General features: G+C 38.0%; 1 protein-coding gene across 1 annotated transcript; it reads right to left on the reverse strand.

Moving 5' to 3' along the window:
* Nucleotides 1–372: 372 nt before the first annotated feature.
* Nucleotides 373–16,706, reverse strand: LOC117983825 (phospholipase A1-like). Its single transcript, XM_034970455.2, has 5 exons — nt 16,514–16,706; nt 7,922–8,049; nt 5,448–5,600; nt 4,028–4,181; nt 373–1,724 (listed from the first exon to the last, which is right to left on the reverse strand). The coding sequence occupies exons 2-5, from the start codon at nt 8,043–8,045 to the stop codon at nt 1,052–1,054; spliced, it is 1,104 nt and encodes a 367-aa protein (XP_034826346.1). The 5' UTR covers nt 8,046–8,049; nt 16,514–16,706; the 3' UTR covers nt 373–1,051.
* Nucleotides 16,707–17,123: the final 417 nt, after the last annotated feature.

The raw sequence follows: 17,123 nt of genomic DNA on the forward strand, positions 1-17,123 counted from the left end.
TCGATGGTAAAAACCTAGTTGAATTAATTCTTTTTGACTTTGACAATGGGACCTTAAAGCTATATGGATTTAATAATGTGCTTAGCATAATTATTTTATTATCTCTCAGTTATATACCTACCTAACTGACGAATATCACAATTAGGTAAGTACTTAACAATCATCAGAATTACAAGTTATAATATAAAGACTAGATTAATTCCTTCGTTATATTTACTAAAATTACAACGAGGACTATCTCCATTAATCGATTAAATTGTAAGCTCACAGTAGATATATTTATGTAATTATATATGTAATATCATAGAGACATACCTGCTACTTATGAATAAAATACTTATTTTATTACTATTGCCCCATTTTTCAGTTAAAAAAAAAAAACTAGTTTGTATTGTACTTAATTTTAATTTACTGTATTACTAGCAAATACGTAAGTATTTACTGATTTTTTTGGCCTCCTAATAATGTTAAAACTTCTACTTGGCCAAATCAAAATATATATAAGAAGAAATGGTATCTTTCTCAATTTTATATAATTAGAAAGGCGTGTGCTTTTATTACTTTCAAAAGCTTCTCTATATGCTTCTATAGATGCTATACCCACCTATTCATTATTTATTACTATTTTCTTCTACAGTTGGGCCGTTATGAACGTGCGAACGGAGTCATAAAATCATTACAATCATAGGGCTGTGAGAATCCCATAGATGTCGTTATCGATATATCGATCCTGTTCGGACGCAGGTATCTGGTAGCTAATTTTGAATTGTTTCCCCTCGCTCTTTTTATCGACTATCGACAAATCCTTTTTTTACTGCTACACAAAACACCAGAGCAACATTTTTCAGTTCCATAAGATCTGAAAGTGCGAGCGAGAAGTCTGATTTTATTTATGAGCCAGTTCGCACATTTGTAATGGCTCAACTATAAATTACATCATAACATGAATTTATAATGTTGTCAACCTCTATATTTTGACTCCCGGATTCATACAGAAGTCACACCAACTTTATTCAATTTTAACACATTTTTTTCTATTCCTACAAACTGTCTATACTTGAAAATTATCATCAGAATTAAGTTTCCTAATAAAAGATAAGTAAACCTCATTCTCTTCTTTCAAACCTTCCTTCCCTTTGAAATACGGAAATTCATTATGCGTCTGCAGATAATATATACCAGGCTTATTGAAATCAGCTGCTAACCCTACATAATTTAATTTAGTATTATTATAACACTTAGCAAGCCTAGCTTCTTGTATGGAATGGCACTGAACACCAATAAATTTCTTAGGATGTTCAATAGCTTGCCACCAATATAGGATCGCTCGAATATGACTGCACACAACTAGGCAAGGTATATATGGGATATCACTTGGTTGAAATTCCCCTCCGTTCACGTAAAAATCTATGTGTCCTAGCCTTTCTGCTATACCGAATCCGTCAATATTAGTATGGATTATATCTACTTTAGTTGCATCGGTAATGGCTAGTCTTTCTGTAGGTGGTAATGATCTATAGCAAGGACCAGCTGGATCTAGACCGGTTATTCTAGATGGTTTCTTTCCTGTGGCTGCGTAGAAATGTTTAGCTGCATGGCCAACTACGTGAGCACCAAGGCTGGCTCCTACTAGTTCTAACTCTTCAGCTTTGAGTCCGTACTCCGTCAGTTTGACTAGAAACTCACCGATTTTCTTGCCGATGTATCTTGTTAGACGTACTGATCTGGAATTAGACATTATATTCTGATTACTTCATCAGTACCCTTATTATAAATGCGAAAGTGTGTTTGTTTGTTGGTTTGTTGGTTTATCCTTCAATCACGTCGCAACGGTGCAACGGATTGACGTGATTTTTTGCATGGGTATAGATGAAGACCTGGAGAGTGACATAGGCTACTTTTTATCCCGGAAAATCAAAGAGTTCCCACGGGATTTTTAAAAAACCTAATTCCACGCGGACGAAGTCGCGGGCATCAGCTAGTATTATATAATTAAACTTTTTTACTCAGACTTTGTATGTGTGGTTGAATCTTTATAATTCATTCAAGCTTTGTAATGTTTGGTCGTTGAACATGGAACATAACACATCTAGATGTTTGCAATTTGATCATTTATGTGGTGATATATAAAAGGAAAAGCTGACTGATCTATCAACGCACAGCTCAAACTACTGGACGGATCGGGCTGAAATTTGGCATGCAGATAGCTATTATGATGTAGACATCCGCTAAGAAAGGATTTTCGAAAATTCTACCCCTAAGGTAGCCCCTTAGCTATTATTATTAGTATCTGTCCCTATGTTACCATGCCCCTTTTGGTTTCTATACGGCATCGTACCGGAACTCTAAATCGCTTGGCGGCACGGCTTTGCCAGTAGGATGGTAACTAACCACGGCCGAAGCATCCACTAGACCAGACCAGAAATTTAGAAATTATAAAATTCCAAACCCCTGCCTGGAATCGAACCCGGTCCCTCCCACTAATAATTAAGACCACAGTGGTTACCACTGCGCCACGGAGGTCGTCAAAATCGTAGTTTTAATCAGTCAGTGCATAAAATAATCACAGTACCTATATTCATTGCAAATGGAATGCATTGTATCATTGTTATAATGGAAATCTTTTGTAGTCGATGCATTTCAGATTAGATTACTTATTATAATTTAAATTACTGAATTGTAAGTAGATGAATCTATATAACAAAAAACCAGCCAAGTGCGAGTCAGGCTCGAGCAAAGAGGGTTCCGTACTACAGTCGTATTTTTTCGACATTTTGAACGATAATTCAAAAACTATAATGCATAAAAATCTGTTTTAGAATGCACAGATGAAGCTCTTTCATATGATAATTCTTTTGATATAGTTATCTTACTTCGAAAATTGAAAATACTAATTATTATTAATTCATGACCACAATTTAATTTTTTTTTGTATGATGTAACCACAAATTCCCGGTTTTCAGATTATTCCCCTAATGTCTGCTATAAGACCTACCTACCTGCCAAATTTCATGATTCTGGGTCAACGGGAAATACCCTGTAGGTTTCTTGACAGACCAACAGACAGACAGACAACAAAGTGATCCTATAAGGGTTCCGTTTTTCCTTTTGAGGTACGGAACCCTAAAAAAATTATTAATAACGTTATTTTTCTACTACCTATACAGATTTCAGTTAAATCTTGATATTATGTTTAATTTAATTGGTTTATTTACTAATTTTGCTTCGTCTCATAAAACACTAAGGTCAGACAGTATATGGAAATAATTTCGGTGATTTTTTTTCTTTACTTTGGCTCAGATCTCAGCTATTTTGGTTTCATAATCCGCACAAATGGTCCAGTATCTACATTACTAGTAAATATATTATACTAGCTGCCCCGGCGAACTTTGTACCGCCTAGCAGTCGATTCTTTTTTAGGATTTAAAAAAAAAACTCTCCGTAAGAACCATCCCTGTACTTCAAGAAATATTATGAAAAAGAATTAGCGAAATCGGTTCAGCAGTTCTCGAGATTTGCGATAAGCAACACATTCAGCGATTCATTTTTATATATAGTTAGATTTACCAACGAATAAAGAAGAAATTTATTGGTGCTGGGGTTCTTTTTTTTTTTTTTTTTTATTCAGATACAAAAGTTAGCCCTTGACTGCAATCTCACCTGGTGGTAAGTGCAAAGTGATGATGCAGTCTAAGATGATAGCGGGCTAACCTGGAAGCGGTATGGCAGTTTTTATTAAACCCATACCCCTTTGGTTTCTACACGGCATCGTACCGGAACGCTAAATCGCTTGGCGGCACGGCTTTGCCGGTAGGGTGGTAACTAGCCACGGCCGAAGCCTCCCACCAGACCGAGGTTCTGTAAAAATGTGCCAGCATGCATAAGAAGTATTGCACTGGATACCAGCGTCTACCAAGTAGGGGGTCTATTGCGCTTGCAGAGCCCCCAGATAGCAGACAGTAGATACCATCTGAAACCACCAAACGTAAAAAAAGTTTTAGCCAAACATAAAGAAATAAGAACTTACTTGGGATAAATATAGGTGAGAAAATCAAATGTTTCAGTGATGAGTACGTTGTACCCGCGCTTAGAATAGGCGGTGCCAATGGCCTGGCTTTGAGGAAACACTGAGCTATCCAAAAAGCCGACGGCGTAGAGCACCGTCTTCTTGTTTTTGAAATCTGAAAATACAAACACAACAGTCAATTTTTTTTATTTTTTTTTAAGAATATTAGCCATGTTAAATGACTAATATTCTCTTTACCTCTCCAACTAAGCGTCAAGCTTGTGGTAGGAGTAGGTACGGCAATAGTGCAACGGGCGGGGTTTGAACCGTCGACCTTTCGGTTTTCAGTCCACTCCTTTACCGGTTGAGCTATTGAGGCTCAAATTATGTGGTAGGATTTTGAGAATAAATCACTTTATTTACGCATTTAAATGATCTGTGAAGAAAAATGCCTGTGATTTTGTCTATCCGTCCATCATGGCTATTATTTTTATTTCAGTAACTACTAATCCCAAACTATTAGCAAGCTGAAGTGGCAGTGGGCAGCTCATGTCTGTCGTAGAGGCGATGGCCGTTGGAGCCGGAAAGTCCTTGAGTGGAGACCGCGTTTAAGCAAGCGTAGTGTGGGACGCCCTCCAGCACGATGGACCGACGATATAAAGAGGCTTGGAAGTGGCTTGATGAGGAAGGCTGAGGACCGGGTGTGGTGGCGCTCTTTAGGGAAGGCATATGCCCAACAGTGGACGTCCACAGGCTGATGATGATGATGAACTACTAATGCTATTGACTTGAAATTTGGTACCTTCAAAAGAAGAGTGAATCGGCACTTTCTGGGCAGGCCCGCTCCAACTTACGCTACATCATCTCCTGTTGGATGTAATTAGAAAAAGCATAATGATAGCTTTTTTTTTTCAGATACAAGTTAGCCCTTGACTGCAATCTCACCTGGTGGTAAGTGACGATGCAGTCTAAGATGGAAGCGGGCTAACCTGGAAGGGGTATGGCAGTTTTTAATAAACCCATGCCCCTCTGGTTTCTACACGGCATCGTACCGGAACGCTAAATTGCTTGGCGGCACGGCTTTGCTGGTAGGGTGGTAACTAGCCACGGCCGAAGCTTCCCACCAGACCAGACCAGAAATTTAGAAATAATAAAATTCCAAATCCCTGCTAGGAATCGAGCCCGGGACCTCCCACTAATAGGACCACAGCGCTTACCACTCCGCCAGAGAGCTTTTTTTTTTAAGAATATTAGCCATGTTAAATGACTAATATTCCTCTTTCCTCTTCAACTAAGCGTTAAACTTGTGCTAAGAGTAGGTACGACAATAGTGCAACGGGCGGGGTTTGAACCGTCAACCTTTCGGTTTTCAGTCCACTCCTTTACCCGTTGAGCTATTGAGGCTGTAAAGCTACGAATGAATGGATATCTTATATCTCACCTATGGTCTTCTCCTTAGCAATGGACCTGTGCGCGGTCAGGATCGGGAACGGTTTCCTCAACACCTGGCCCTTCTCCGACTTCCGGTGAACGATGATCTGCAGCATTTTCATCGTCACCGGGGTTATGCTCGCGTTCTTCGTTACTCCTGGACCTGGAATCACAAGAATTGTCCTCTTTAAAATCTAAATATATAAAAGGAAAAGGTGACTGACTAACTGACTGACTGATCTATCAACGCACAGATTGCACGCTCAAACTACTGGACGGATCGGGCTGAAATTTGGCATGCAGATAGCTATTATGACGTAGGCATCCGCTAAGAAAGGATTTTTGTAAATTCGACTCCTAAGGGGGTGAAATAGGGGTTTGAAATTTGTGTAGTCCACGCGGACGAAGTCGCGAGCATAAGCTAGTCTAAATATATAAAAGGAAAAGGTGACTGACTAACTGATGACTGATTTATCAACGCACAGCTCAATCTACTGGATGGATCGGGCTGAAATTTAGTATGCAGATAGCTATTATGACGTAGGCATCCGCTAAGAAAGGTTTTCTGAAAATTCAACCCCTAAGGGGGTGAAATAGGGGTTTGAAATCTATGAAGTCCACGCGGACGAAGTCGCGAGCATAAGCTAGTCAATCAATAAATCTATGACAGATCAGAGATGGTGTACCCATAGGTACGGTACTTCCGATAAGCAGTTATAAGTTATAACTATAATTTTATGTTGTTGGTAAAGGAGCTCTGTGGTAGCCTATTTCGGCATGTCTATCCTCAAAAGGGTTCTTGCCATCATATATTAATATATATGATGGCAAGAATTGAACTGCGCCCATTGAGCCGGCTGAGATTAGTCGGGATGGTGACAAGAGACCTGATGGCTGTATGCCTCTTTTGTCGAGAGTTTTATTTCGTTTGCCGAGGAGATCATGGAGTCTTAGTGGTAAAAAATTACGAGACATTTCACCGCGGTTCATCTGGTGTCCGAAGGGCTGGCTGATTTTTTCCGTAAAGGATCAGCCTGGCTGTCTAACGCGGAAATGCAGCCAGCATTCTTGGCACCATTCCACTTGGGCATGTATGCATAAATATTTTGTAATTAGATAAGGCTAGCTTTGAATTTCATTGTATTATTTTCAAATAGGTGAACGTGGCGTGTGGAAGTCCCTACCTAGACCTATGTCCAGCAGTGGACGTCTATCGGTTGATGATGATGATGATGGCTATAAATCGGTTATCGGTTGAGGTTTAATGTCCTGATTGTTTTTGTTGATGTTATTTGGAGGAGAAGGTAATCTCACATAAGTAGGCATACACTACATGACTAGGTCATGTAAATCAGGTCTTAAGGCTTGGGCAGGCATGACGCGTAATGGACTCCAAGAAGCTGCAAAATAAGGAACTGTTCAAAGCCGTTGACACTACTTTACACTGCATAGTGTATTATTATACCCACTAGGCGCAGTAAGCTTACTATGAGATTTTACATCTCACTAACCTTTGATGGAATTAACCTTAACAGACTTGTTTTAAAGTTCAAGTGTGTCCATATTATAGTCAGTGCTCCAAGTTTACTTTGCGAAATAAATATGTCACACTAGATGACGGCTGTGACTTCGTTCGCGTGGATTTAGGTTTTTAAAAATCCCACGGGAACTCTTTGATTTGCCGGGATAAAAAGTAGCCTTTGTCCTACCCCGGAATATAAGCTAACTCTGTACCAAATTTCGTCAAAATTGATTAAACTGTTGGGCTGTGAAAAGCTAGCAGGCAGACAGACAGACAGACACACTTTCGCATAATTATAATATTAGTTTGGATGGTATGGATATGGATTTTTAAATCTTTGCTTCCATTAATGCTCAATTACTTAATATTTGGCAGGTGTCCATTCAGGATCAAACCGAGAGCTCACTCATTCTAGATCACTCTGCAGCTACCGTGATTCTGTCGTCCCGCGTTCTGTTTTTCCAAGCTCAATTTTTTTTTTAACTAAACCAGTTCTACTAGTTACTTATTCCTTTAAGGTTTACAAAGGTCAGCGTAAAAATAAGTGGCTTACTGGTTTATCAAACAGTTTTTTAATTTTACTTATTTACTTAGTTTCACTTTCGTACATCTGTCCAAATCTTACGATGGATTTTCAATTTTTAGGGTTCCGTACCAAAATAGGAAAAAAGATACCCTTATAGGATCACTTCGTTGTCTGTCTGTCAGTCTGTCTGTCACGAAAACCTATAGGGTACTTCCCGTTGACATAGAATCATGAAATTTCGGCGGTATTCCCATTAGATTACGGCATGGGGTTATTCAAGGGGCGGACCAACAAATTCCTGAAAGGCCGGCAATGCATTGGTGGTTCCTCTGATACTGCAAAATATGTTCATGGGCGGCGGTAATCACTTAACATCAGGGGACTCGCCAGCTCGTTTGCTCGCCATTTTCATTAAAAAAAAATAGAAAATACATACATTCTGGTATTAGTCCGGCTGGATAACCAATCTCTGGGTGTGGCTCAAACCCACAGCTGGGCGACGGTCCCAGAAATAACAGGAATATTGAGATGAATAGAGCAGTCTCTACCGCGCCTTGCATCTTTCTGTAAAGAAGATAAAATAGACACTTCAATTTTTGCTTTGTAGGGTTCGGTACCTCAAAAGGAAAAAAACCGGTACTAGTCGTATTTTTTCGAAATTTTGCAGGATAATTCAAAAACTGTGACACATAAAAACAATTAAACATCTGTTTTAGAATGCACAGGTGACGACCTTTCATATTATGATACCCCACTTGATATTAGTTCATGACCACAATTTAAATTTTTTTGTGTGATGTAACCACAATGTCACGGTTTTCAGAATTTTCCCCGAATATCTGCTATAAGACCTACCTACCTGCTAAATTTCATGATTCTAGGTCAACGGGAAGTACCCTGTAGGTTTCTTGACAGACCGACAGACCGACAGACAGACAACATAGTGATCCTATAAGGGTTCCGTTTTTCACTTCGTTGTCTGTCTGTCCGTCTATCTGTCGTATCTGTCACGAAAACCTCTAGTGTACTTCCCATTGACCTAGAATCATGATAGCATTTGGCAGGTAGGTAGGTCTAATAGCACACGTAAGGGGAAAATCCGAAAACCGTGAATTTGTGGTAACATCACAAAAAAAAATTAAAATGTGTTCATGAACAAATCAATTTTCAAAGTAAGTAAGACAACTTTAGCAAGTGGTATCATATGAAAGGGCTTTACCTGTACAACAGATTTATGTGCATTCTAGTTTTTGATTGTTCGTGCAAAATGTCGAAAAAAATATAAAAATCTAAATATATAAAAGGAAAAGGTGACTGACTGACTGACTGATCTATCAACGCACAGCTCAAACTACTGGACGGATCGGGCTGAAATTTGGCATGCAGATAGCTATTATGACATATGCATCCGCTAAAAAAGGATTTTTGAAAATTCAACCCCTAAGAGGATGAAATAGGGGTTTGAAATTTGTGTAGTGCACGCGGACGAAGTCACGAGCATAAGCTAGTACCTAATAAAAAAAAACCCGAGGCTGAAATCAGACATGCTTGAACTACAATAGTTACTTACTTGTCACGCAAAGCTGCAAAGTTGTTATTTTGTCGCGAGAGTTTGTATTGAATTCCGAGAAAGCGAAAGACTCTAAGGTGAAAATAGAGTCCTGAGCGCAGCGAGGAATTCAAAGGCTCGAGCGCAAATGAATTTGCAGCCGTGCGAAACACACAACTTTTCATCTCATTACAGCGAGGAAAATGCAAATACCTAATCACTAACTCTAACTTCGTTCAAACTAAAATTATTTATCTCATAAAAATGTTTCATCAGGCAGAGATTAAAATCAGCCATTAAATAAATAATCATCATACATGTTCGAATTTAAAGAATCGTTTAGATTACATCTGAACTTGAACATTTATGTTATTATTGTGTTTAAAAGAATATTGTAACACAATTACATACTTGTATTACAATCCTTCCGCTGTAATAAAGTGGCTGCTTCCGGTTTTATAATACACTAGCTTATGCCCGCGAATTCGTCCGCGTGGACTACACAAATTTCAAACCCCTTTTTAACCCCCTTAGACTGGGGGCACACGATGCGTTGCGGCGCCGCAACGCAAAGATTTCACCGTTTCAGCGGGCACACGAGTGGTGCGGCAACGCATCGTGTGCTCCCAGTCTTAGGGGTTGAATTTTCAAAAATCCTTTCTTATGTAGCAAATGCCTACGTCATAATAGCTATCTGCATGCCAAATTTCAGCCTGATCCGTCCAGTAGTTTGAGCTGTGCGTTGATAGATCAGTCAGTCAGTCAGCTTTTCCTTTTATATAATACTAGCTTATGCTCGCGACTTCGTCCGCGTGGACTACGCAAATATCAAAGCCCTGTTTTACCCCGTTAGGGGTTGAATTTTTAATTCTTTCTTAGCGGATGTCTACGTCATAATAGCTATCTGCATGCCGAATTTCAGCCCAGTCGTTTCAGCTGTGCTTTCATAGATCAGTCAGTCAGTCAGTTACCTTTTCCTTTTTAGGGTTCCGTAGTAAACAAGGAACCCTTATAGTTTCGCCATGTCCGTCCGTCCTCGGTTAATCTCAGAGACTATTAGTGCTAGAAATCTGAAATTTGACATGGGTATAAATATTAATCACGCCGACAAAGTGGTGAAATAAAATTTTGATAAATATTTTTTTTTAGGGTAGCTCCCCTTCATGTATAGTGGGGACGATGTTATTTTCTCGTCTACCCCATAGCGTGGGGTATCGTTGAATAGGTCTTCTAAAAATACTGTGGGTGTGGAAACATCATTTTTCGATTTCTAGATGCGTTTGTAAAATATGATGTTTTAAAGTGCTAATTTTTATTAGAGTCAAGTGTCCCCCCCTTCATCAGCCAAATGGTAGGATATAGGAACGTGAAAAATTCACAGCAGTAGCATATATAATCAATTTTAAAGGAAAACTATCATGAGGAGTTGTATCTGTTTTTCGAGAATTGTGATTACGGAACGCTACACTGCGCTTGGCCCGCCACGCACTTGGCTGGTTTTTTTTATACATTTGATATAGATTACTAATCTGGAAATCGGTTACGGTAAAATTATTATTGCTGTCAAGAGCTCGTCTTGTCATTGAATTTAAAAAGTTCCGTTATAATTGCGGTTAAGTACCTACCTTAGCTTAATAATATTATGTGCGAGTCGGACTTGCCCACCACGGGATCCGTAGCTTGACAAGAAATAATACATGATACATTATAAAAGGAAAAGGTGACTGACTCACTGACTGATTTATTAACGCACAGCTCAAACTACTGGACTGGATCTGGCTAAAATTTGGCATGCAGATAGCTATTATGACGTAGGCATCCGCTAAGAAAGGATTTTTGAAAATTCAACCTCCAAGCGGGTGAAATGGGGGTTTGAAATTTGTGTAGTCCACGAGGACGAAGTCGCGAGCGTAAGCTAGTAATACATAATAAGGTACCTTATTATGTATGTAAGCTGTGATGGCCTATAAGTGGTTAGGACGTCCGCCTTCTAATCGAAGGTCGGAGGTTCGATCCCGGGCTCTAACTTTTCAACTTTTCGGAGTTATGTGCGTTTCGTGAGGAAACCTGCATGCCTGAGAGTTCTCCATAATGTTCTCAAAGGTGTGTGAAGTCTACCAATCCGCACATGGCCAGCGTGCTAGACTATGGCCAAAGACCTTCTCACTCTGAGAGGAGACCCGTGCTCTGTACCGTTCTGTAGTGAGCCGGTGATGGGATGATCATGACCCATTTATTAATTACCTACTTATTAATCCATACTTAATATTATACATGCGAAAGTGTGTCTGTCTGTCTCTGTCTGTCTGTCTGTCTGCTAGCTTTTCACGGTCCAATATTTCAACTGATTTTGATGAAATTTGGTACAGAGTTAGCTTACATCCTAGGAAAGGACATAGGCTACTTTTTATCCCCGAAAATTAAAGAGTTCAAACGGGATTTTTAAAAAACCTGAATCCACGCGGACGAAGTCGCGGGCATCATCTAGTCAAGTATATTTTGAAGGTTTATTGCTGATTTCTAAGAAACTGTGGTAGTAGTAAGAGACTTTTTTCAGTTAGGTAATCGTTGGCCTAACTTCTTACTATTTTTGCATTGTTAGTTACCTAAATAAATAGGCAGTGACGGACAGAAGGACTTACTCGCATCATAAGAGTTCAGTTTTTACCATTTTAGTACGGAACCCTAAAAAGGTATTTTCGTACTTAGTATTTTTGATTCGAGCTTGGGCGGGACCTGGGCCCCGGGTTAACGAACGATTCGGTAACATTGCGAGGTACGTGAGGTCATTGGTCTCTGTTTTAGAATACCTATTAGGGAGAGAGCCAGCGAGTGCCAGACCTTCGTTTAAATAATATATGAAAGGAAAATGTGACTGACAGACTGACTGACTGACTGACTGAATGACTGATCTATAAACGCACAGCTCAAACTACTGGACGGATCGGGTTGAAATTTGGCATGCAGATAACTATTATGACGTAGGCATCCGCTAAGAAAGGATTTTTGGAAATTCAACTCCTAAGGGGGTGAAATAGGGGTTTGAAATTGGTGTAGTCCACGCGGACGAAGTCGCGAGCATAAGCTAGTTATTTTATAAAAGCTGAAAGTTTCTCTGGGTATTGTCCCCAACACTGGGAAGAACGTTTTTGTTTAGATCATGGTGGCTTTGGGAGATAACTGTAAAAAAAATCTTACGTCAAAGTATGAAGTCTAATTTTTTTAATGTTTCTCCCGAAATCACGTCATGCATTGCCAGACACTTTGCATTGCATTGCTAGGCATTGCCAGACTTATTTTAAGGGTGTCTGGCAGAAAGTTGCCATGACACATGTCTGGCAATGCATGACGTGATTTCTAATAGGTACTATTCTGAAGAAAACATAAAAAAATTAGACTTCATACTTTGACGTAAGATATTTTGCATCTTTATTAGCTGTTATCTCCCATGATCCAAGCAATAAATCCAAACATACGTTCCTCCTAGTGTTGGGGACAATACGCAGAGAAACTTTCAGTTTTTATAAAATAACGAAGGTCTGGCACGTGCTGGCTCTTAGTAAATATGTAATATCCTAAAATAACTGCTAAAGATTTTATGTAAATAGCATTCTGAGCATTTTATAGTAAGTAGTAGGTACCTACTTAAATACCTAATTAAATTTACATTTTTCGGATTATAATTTAGTTTTTCGGATAAGTTTGAAAATAATTCGAAATTATCCTAAAATAATAATTTATTTTGTCGGTTGGTTGAACTTGCGAGTTTTGGAATGATTTAAGTATTTACAAGTAAGAACTTTTATTATTACTTAGGTGTTCATATAAGAGTTTGTGTTAGAGCCTCAATAGCTCAACCGGTATAGGAGTGGACTGAAAACCGAAAGGTCGACGGTTCAAATCCCGCCCGTTGCACTATTGTCGTACCTACTCCTAGCACAAGCCTGACGCTTAGTTGGAGAGGAAAGGGGAGTATTAGTCATTTAACATGGCTAATATGCTTATTAAAAACAAAAAAGAAAAAAAAAAGTATGGTCGTCTGTTTGTAAACAATGCATTCGCACATCCTTCACCCGACTAAGACCTAAGTTAAGTTTGAGCTTGGATGAATTTATGTAAGTAGTTATGTAGACCTTACCACCTGTTATGAGTATATACATAGTCTGTGTCAATAGTGTCAGCTTTAAGTTTTTATTGTAATATTTTCGTAGGTATATATGTTTCTTTTTTCTATTTCTATTGCATTCCGGCATTCTGAACCAGTGGTAAATTAAAACTACCTGACTATTCATAAGCACTTGTAAAAAGTTTACATGAATAAAAAAACATTCTATTCTATTCTATCCTATCCTATCCTATCCTATCCTATCCTATCCTATCCTATCCTATCCTATCCTATCCTATCCTATCCTATCCTATCCTATCCTATCCTATCCTATCCTATCCTATCCTATCCTATCCTATCCTTTCCTATCCTATCCTATCCTATCCTATCCTATCCTATCCTATCCTATCCTATCCTATCCTATCCTATCCTATCCTATCCTATCCTATCCTATCCTATCCTATCCTATCCTATCCTATCCTATTCTAAGTACCCATTGTTTTTATGTATATGTCGCAAGTATAATATTGTCAAATCAGTGATATTATAATTTCACTAGTGATGTTATAATTAAACGGTAGATCGTCAATCAACTTCATTTCTCACTATTTAACGGTCTCGTTTTAGTGTCATTGTAATGTCACCGGGACACTATAGTGATATGAAGGCAATGATATTTTGAACATTTCACTGCTCGTTAGATTATGAGGCCGTCTCTGATTGGTCCGTTTCCAAAATAGATGAAAGAAGTAAGCTTATCCTAAGCCTTACGTAAGTCTTACTTCTGTAATTTGTGGTTTCCAATGTCAATTTTGCAATCATAAAGTTATAATTAAAAAATCACAAACTATTGTAATAATATCACAGAAAGTAATAAGTCATAGTGTGACACTTTTCTGGAGGAGGACTTTTTTGACCAATCAGAACGCTCGACGTCTCCTACAGCCAACTTCACAGATAATATTCCCCTTCCAGGTTAGCCCGCTATCATCTTAGACTGCATCATCACTTACCACCAGGGTGAGATTGCAGTCAAGGGCTAACTTGTATCTGAATAAAAAAAAATAAAAAAAATATATACCTACACTTATTATAATGTCACTGTAATGAGTCCGTGACATTACAATATAACTAAAACCAGGACGTTAATTTGTAAGAAATAAAGTCGATTGACAATCTATCGTTTAATTATAATACTTATCACTAGTTGTTTATTCGAATAAGACAACTTGTACAAAAAAGTTACGTATATTCCAAAGCTTATTCTAGATTTATAAAAAGGTTTAGGTTTTTAGGTTTATAATATTTGACAAATCACACAAAAATAAAAGTGAGACCACAGGCCACAGACTCTCAAACATTTTTTTTTTTTTACTTGATGAAACCGTACAACCGAAGACTCTGAGTTCAAGCTTTTTAATTTAGCACAGACTTAAATATCATTCATCTAGATCATAGAAATTTAGATAACAATTGGTTTATTTATCAGTTAAACCACCGAAAGTTAGTAAAATAGTCTTCTAAAAGCTCACACCCGAACACTAGTGAAATTATAATATCACGGCTTTGCAAATATACCTGCGACATATATATACCTACTTACTGCACATAATAAAATAATTATACCTAGTACCTTTACGTTTTACCATAGAATAAAAAAAATATGTGGCATTATTTTAATAGGTCAGGCCGTAATTTTAAACTAGTTGTGTTAAATTAAAAATCCTGCTGCATAATATAATGTCGCTAGTACACTTTAAGCCTTAAATGCCTATTAAGAACTTTTAATGGCAATAATTGATAATTAGGGTAGCCATTAGGGTAAAGGCGGGATAGATGCCCCACTTTTTGAAAAAGCAATCTAATTTAAAAAATAATAGAATAATTTGAATGATTCCTGGGGCATCTATCACGACTTTACCCTATTATATCAGTAGCTTTTGCCTGCGACTTCGTCGTAGATTTTCAGGAGTCCCGAGAAAGCACTTTTGTGCCCTAAATTTTTTTTAAATAACTATAGTCTATTTTTTAATCGAACTCGGATATTTTTAATACGCACTAATCCGATCTCTGATCCGAATCCAAGCTATTCAGTGGACATCTTTGACATAATAATTATGAGCCTCAATAGCTCAACCGGTATAGGAGTGGACTGAAAACCGAAAGGTCGACGGTTCAAACCCCGCCCGTTGCACTATTGTCGTACCTACTCCTAGCACAAGCCTGATGCTTAATTGGTGAGGAAAGGGGAATATTAGTCATTTAACATGGCTTATATTCATTAAAAAAAAACTACGTCATACGTCCGATTTGAATCCGAGGCACATCCGAGATATTCTCACGGATGACGGAGAGAACTCGGATGACGGAAGTGCAGTGTATTGTTGAGACATAATAATCAGGATTTTCGTAGTACGTATCCATATTAAATAGTGTAACCAGAAAGCTAGCAAAAACTTAGCGTTATTGTTATACTACCTAAACACAATCAAATACCAATAACCATTTGCCTCATTTTGTAGTTTTAGTGATTTAGTATTTTTCAAACCCGCAATGTATAGCGTGCAATACTCGGGTCAATGCACCGCCTACGACGCGGCATTGACGCCAAATGGCCTACTTACGCAATGCTCGTTGCCCTCTAGCGTCAGTCAGATGTTTTATTTGCAATATATCACGAAATTTTACAAAATATAGGAATTTTTTTCGCGTTTTGTTTGCGGTATCATATCACTGATCATCAGTACTATCACCTGTCTACGTTTTTGCCAGCGTTCTGGTTACACTCTGTATTTTTTCAACATACGATAAATAAGGAAAAAATATTTGCTTAAGTATGTACCTACCTATAGTAAATAGGGTAACATTCACTTACCAGGGCTAAATCAGTACCCCTATTATAAATGCGAAAGTGTGTTTGTTTGTTGGTTTTTCCTTCAATCACGTCGCAACGGTGCAAAAGGTTGACGTGATTTTTTGCATGGGGATAGATAAAGACTTGGAGAGTTACCTACATAGGCTATGATAATTTATCCCAGAAAATCAAAGAGTTCCCACGGGACTTTTAAAGAACCCAATTCCACGCGGACGAAGTCGCGGGCATCAGCTAGTTAATCATAACTATGCAAATAAAAAAAAAACTGCATTTTTTTTATTTGCACGGTTTAACAATTTATTTTTTATTTTAACAAACTTTAAGTTTAGTGTAAGTACTAAGTACCTACCTATTTTTATTTTTTTATTCGGTAAAATAGTTTTCTAAAAATAATCCAAAATCAATGCGTATAGTTAGTAGATAATCAGATTATCACCATTATTTATTATTATTTAAAAATCGAACCCATGAGATTGAAACAAATGAAGAACTGACAAACCTTTTTGGTTCCACCCACTTTCTAAGCAACTGAGGAGAGTGCGCACATTTTTTTAAAAATTCACATTGCTCAAAAGGTTTTTAGTAATTTTTATTTACTTCGATATTATTATTCTGTATCGAAAATTTTAAAATTGGAACGCGTCGGTTGCGAAAGACGCAGCCACGCTCGCGGTGGACTTCTGACTACCCGATACAAGTTTAAGGGCAAGGATACGAAGTGCTCAGCCTACCGCGGAGGTCGCCGGCTACATTGTTATAAAAATATCATATTAAAAACACAAATAAAATTACTTACTTGTCTAGGTAGATAGACTAATAAAGCAAGATAAAGGAACGTTTGATTTCTCATTCACACTAAAAAGAGAGCACAGACAAAGTTACTAATGTGATAAACAGAGACGCTGCTAACCTATTTTTTGTCCCTAACCGATTTTTACAAGGAAGGAATACAACAGCTTTAGTTGCAAAACAAACTTTGAAAATTCGTGGCGTCGTTGTATTTCAGATTTCTCATTAGTTATTTACTTGTTTTCACATAAAAAACGTTGAATACAAATACTGTTGATCGGTTATAAGTAATACAAATATTGACTACTAAAGAATGGTAA

Source organism: Maniola hyperantus, chromosome 7 (assembly GCF_902806685.2).
Source record: "Maniola hyperantus chromosome 7, iAphHyp1.2, whole genome shotgun sequence".
Classification (NCBI taxonomy): Eukaryota; Metazoa; Arthropoda; class Insecta; order Lepidoptera; family Nymphalidae; genus Maniola; species Maniola hyperantus.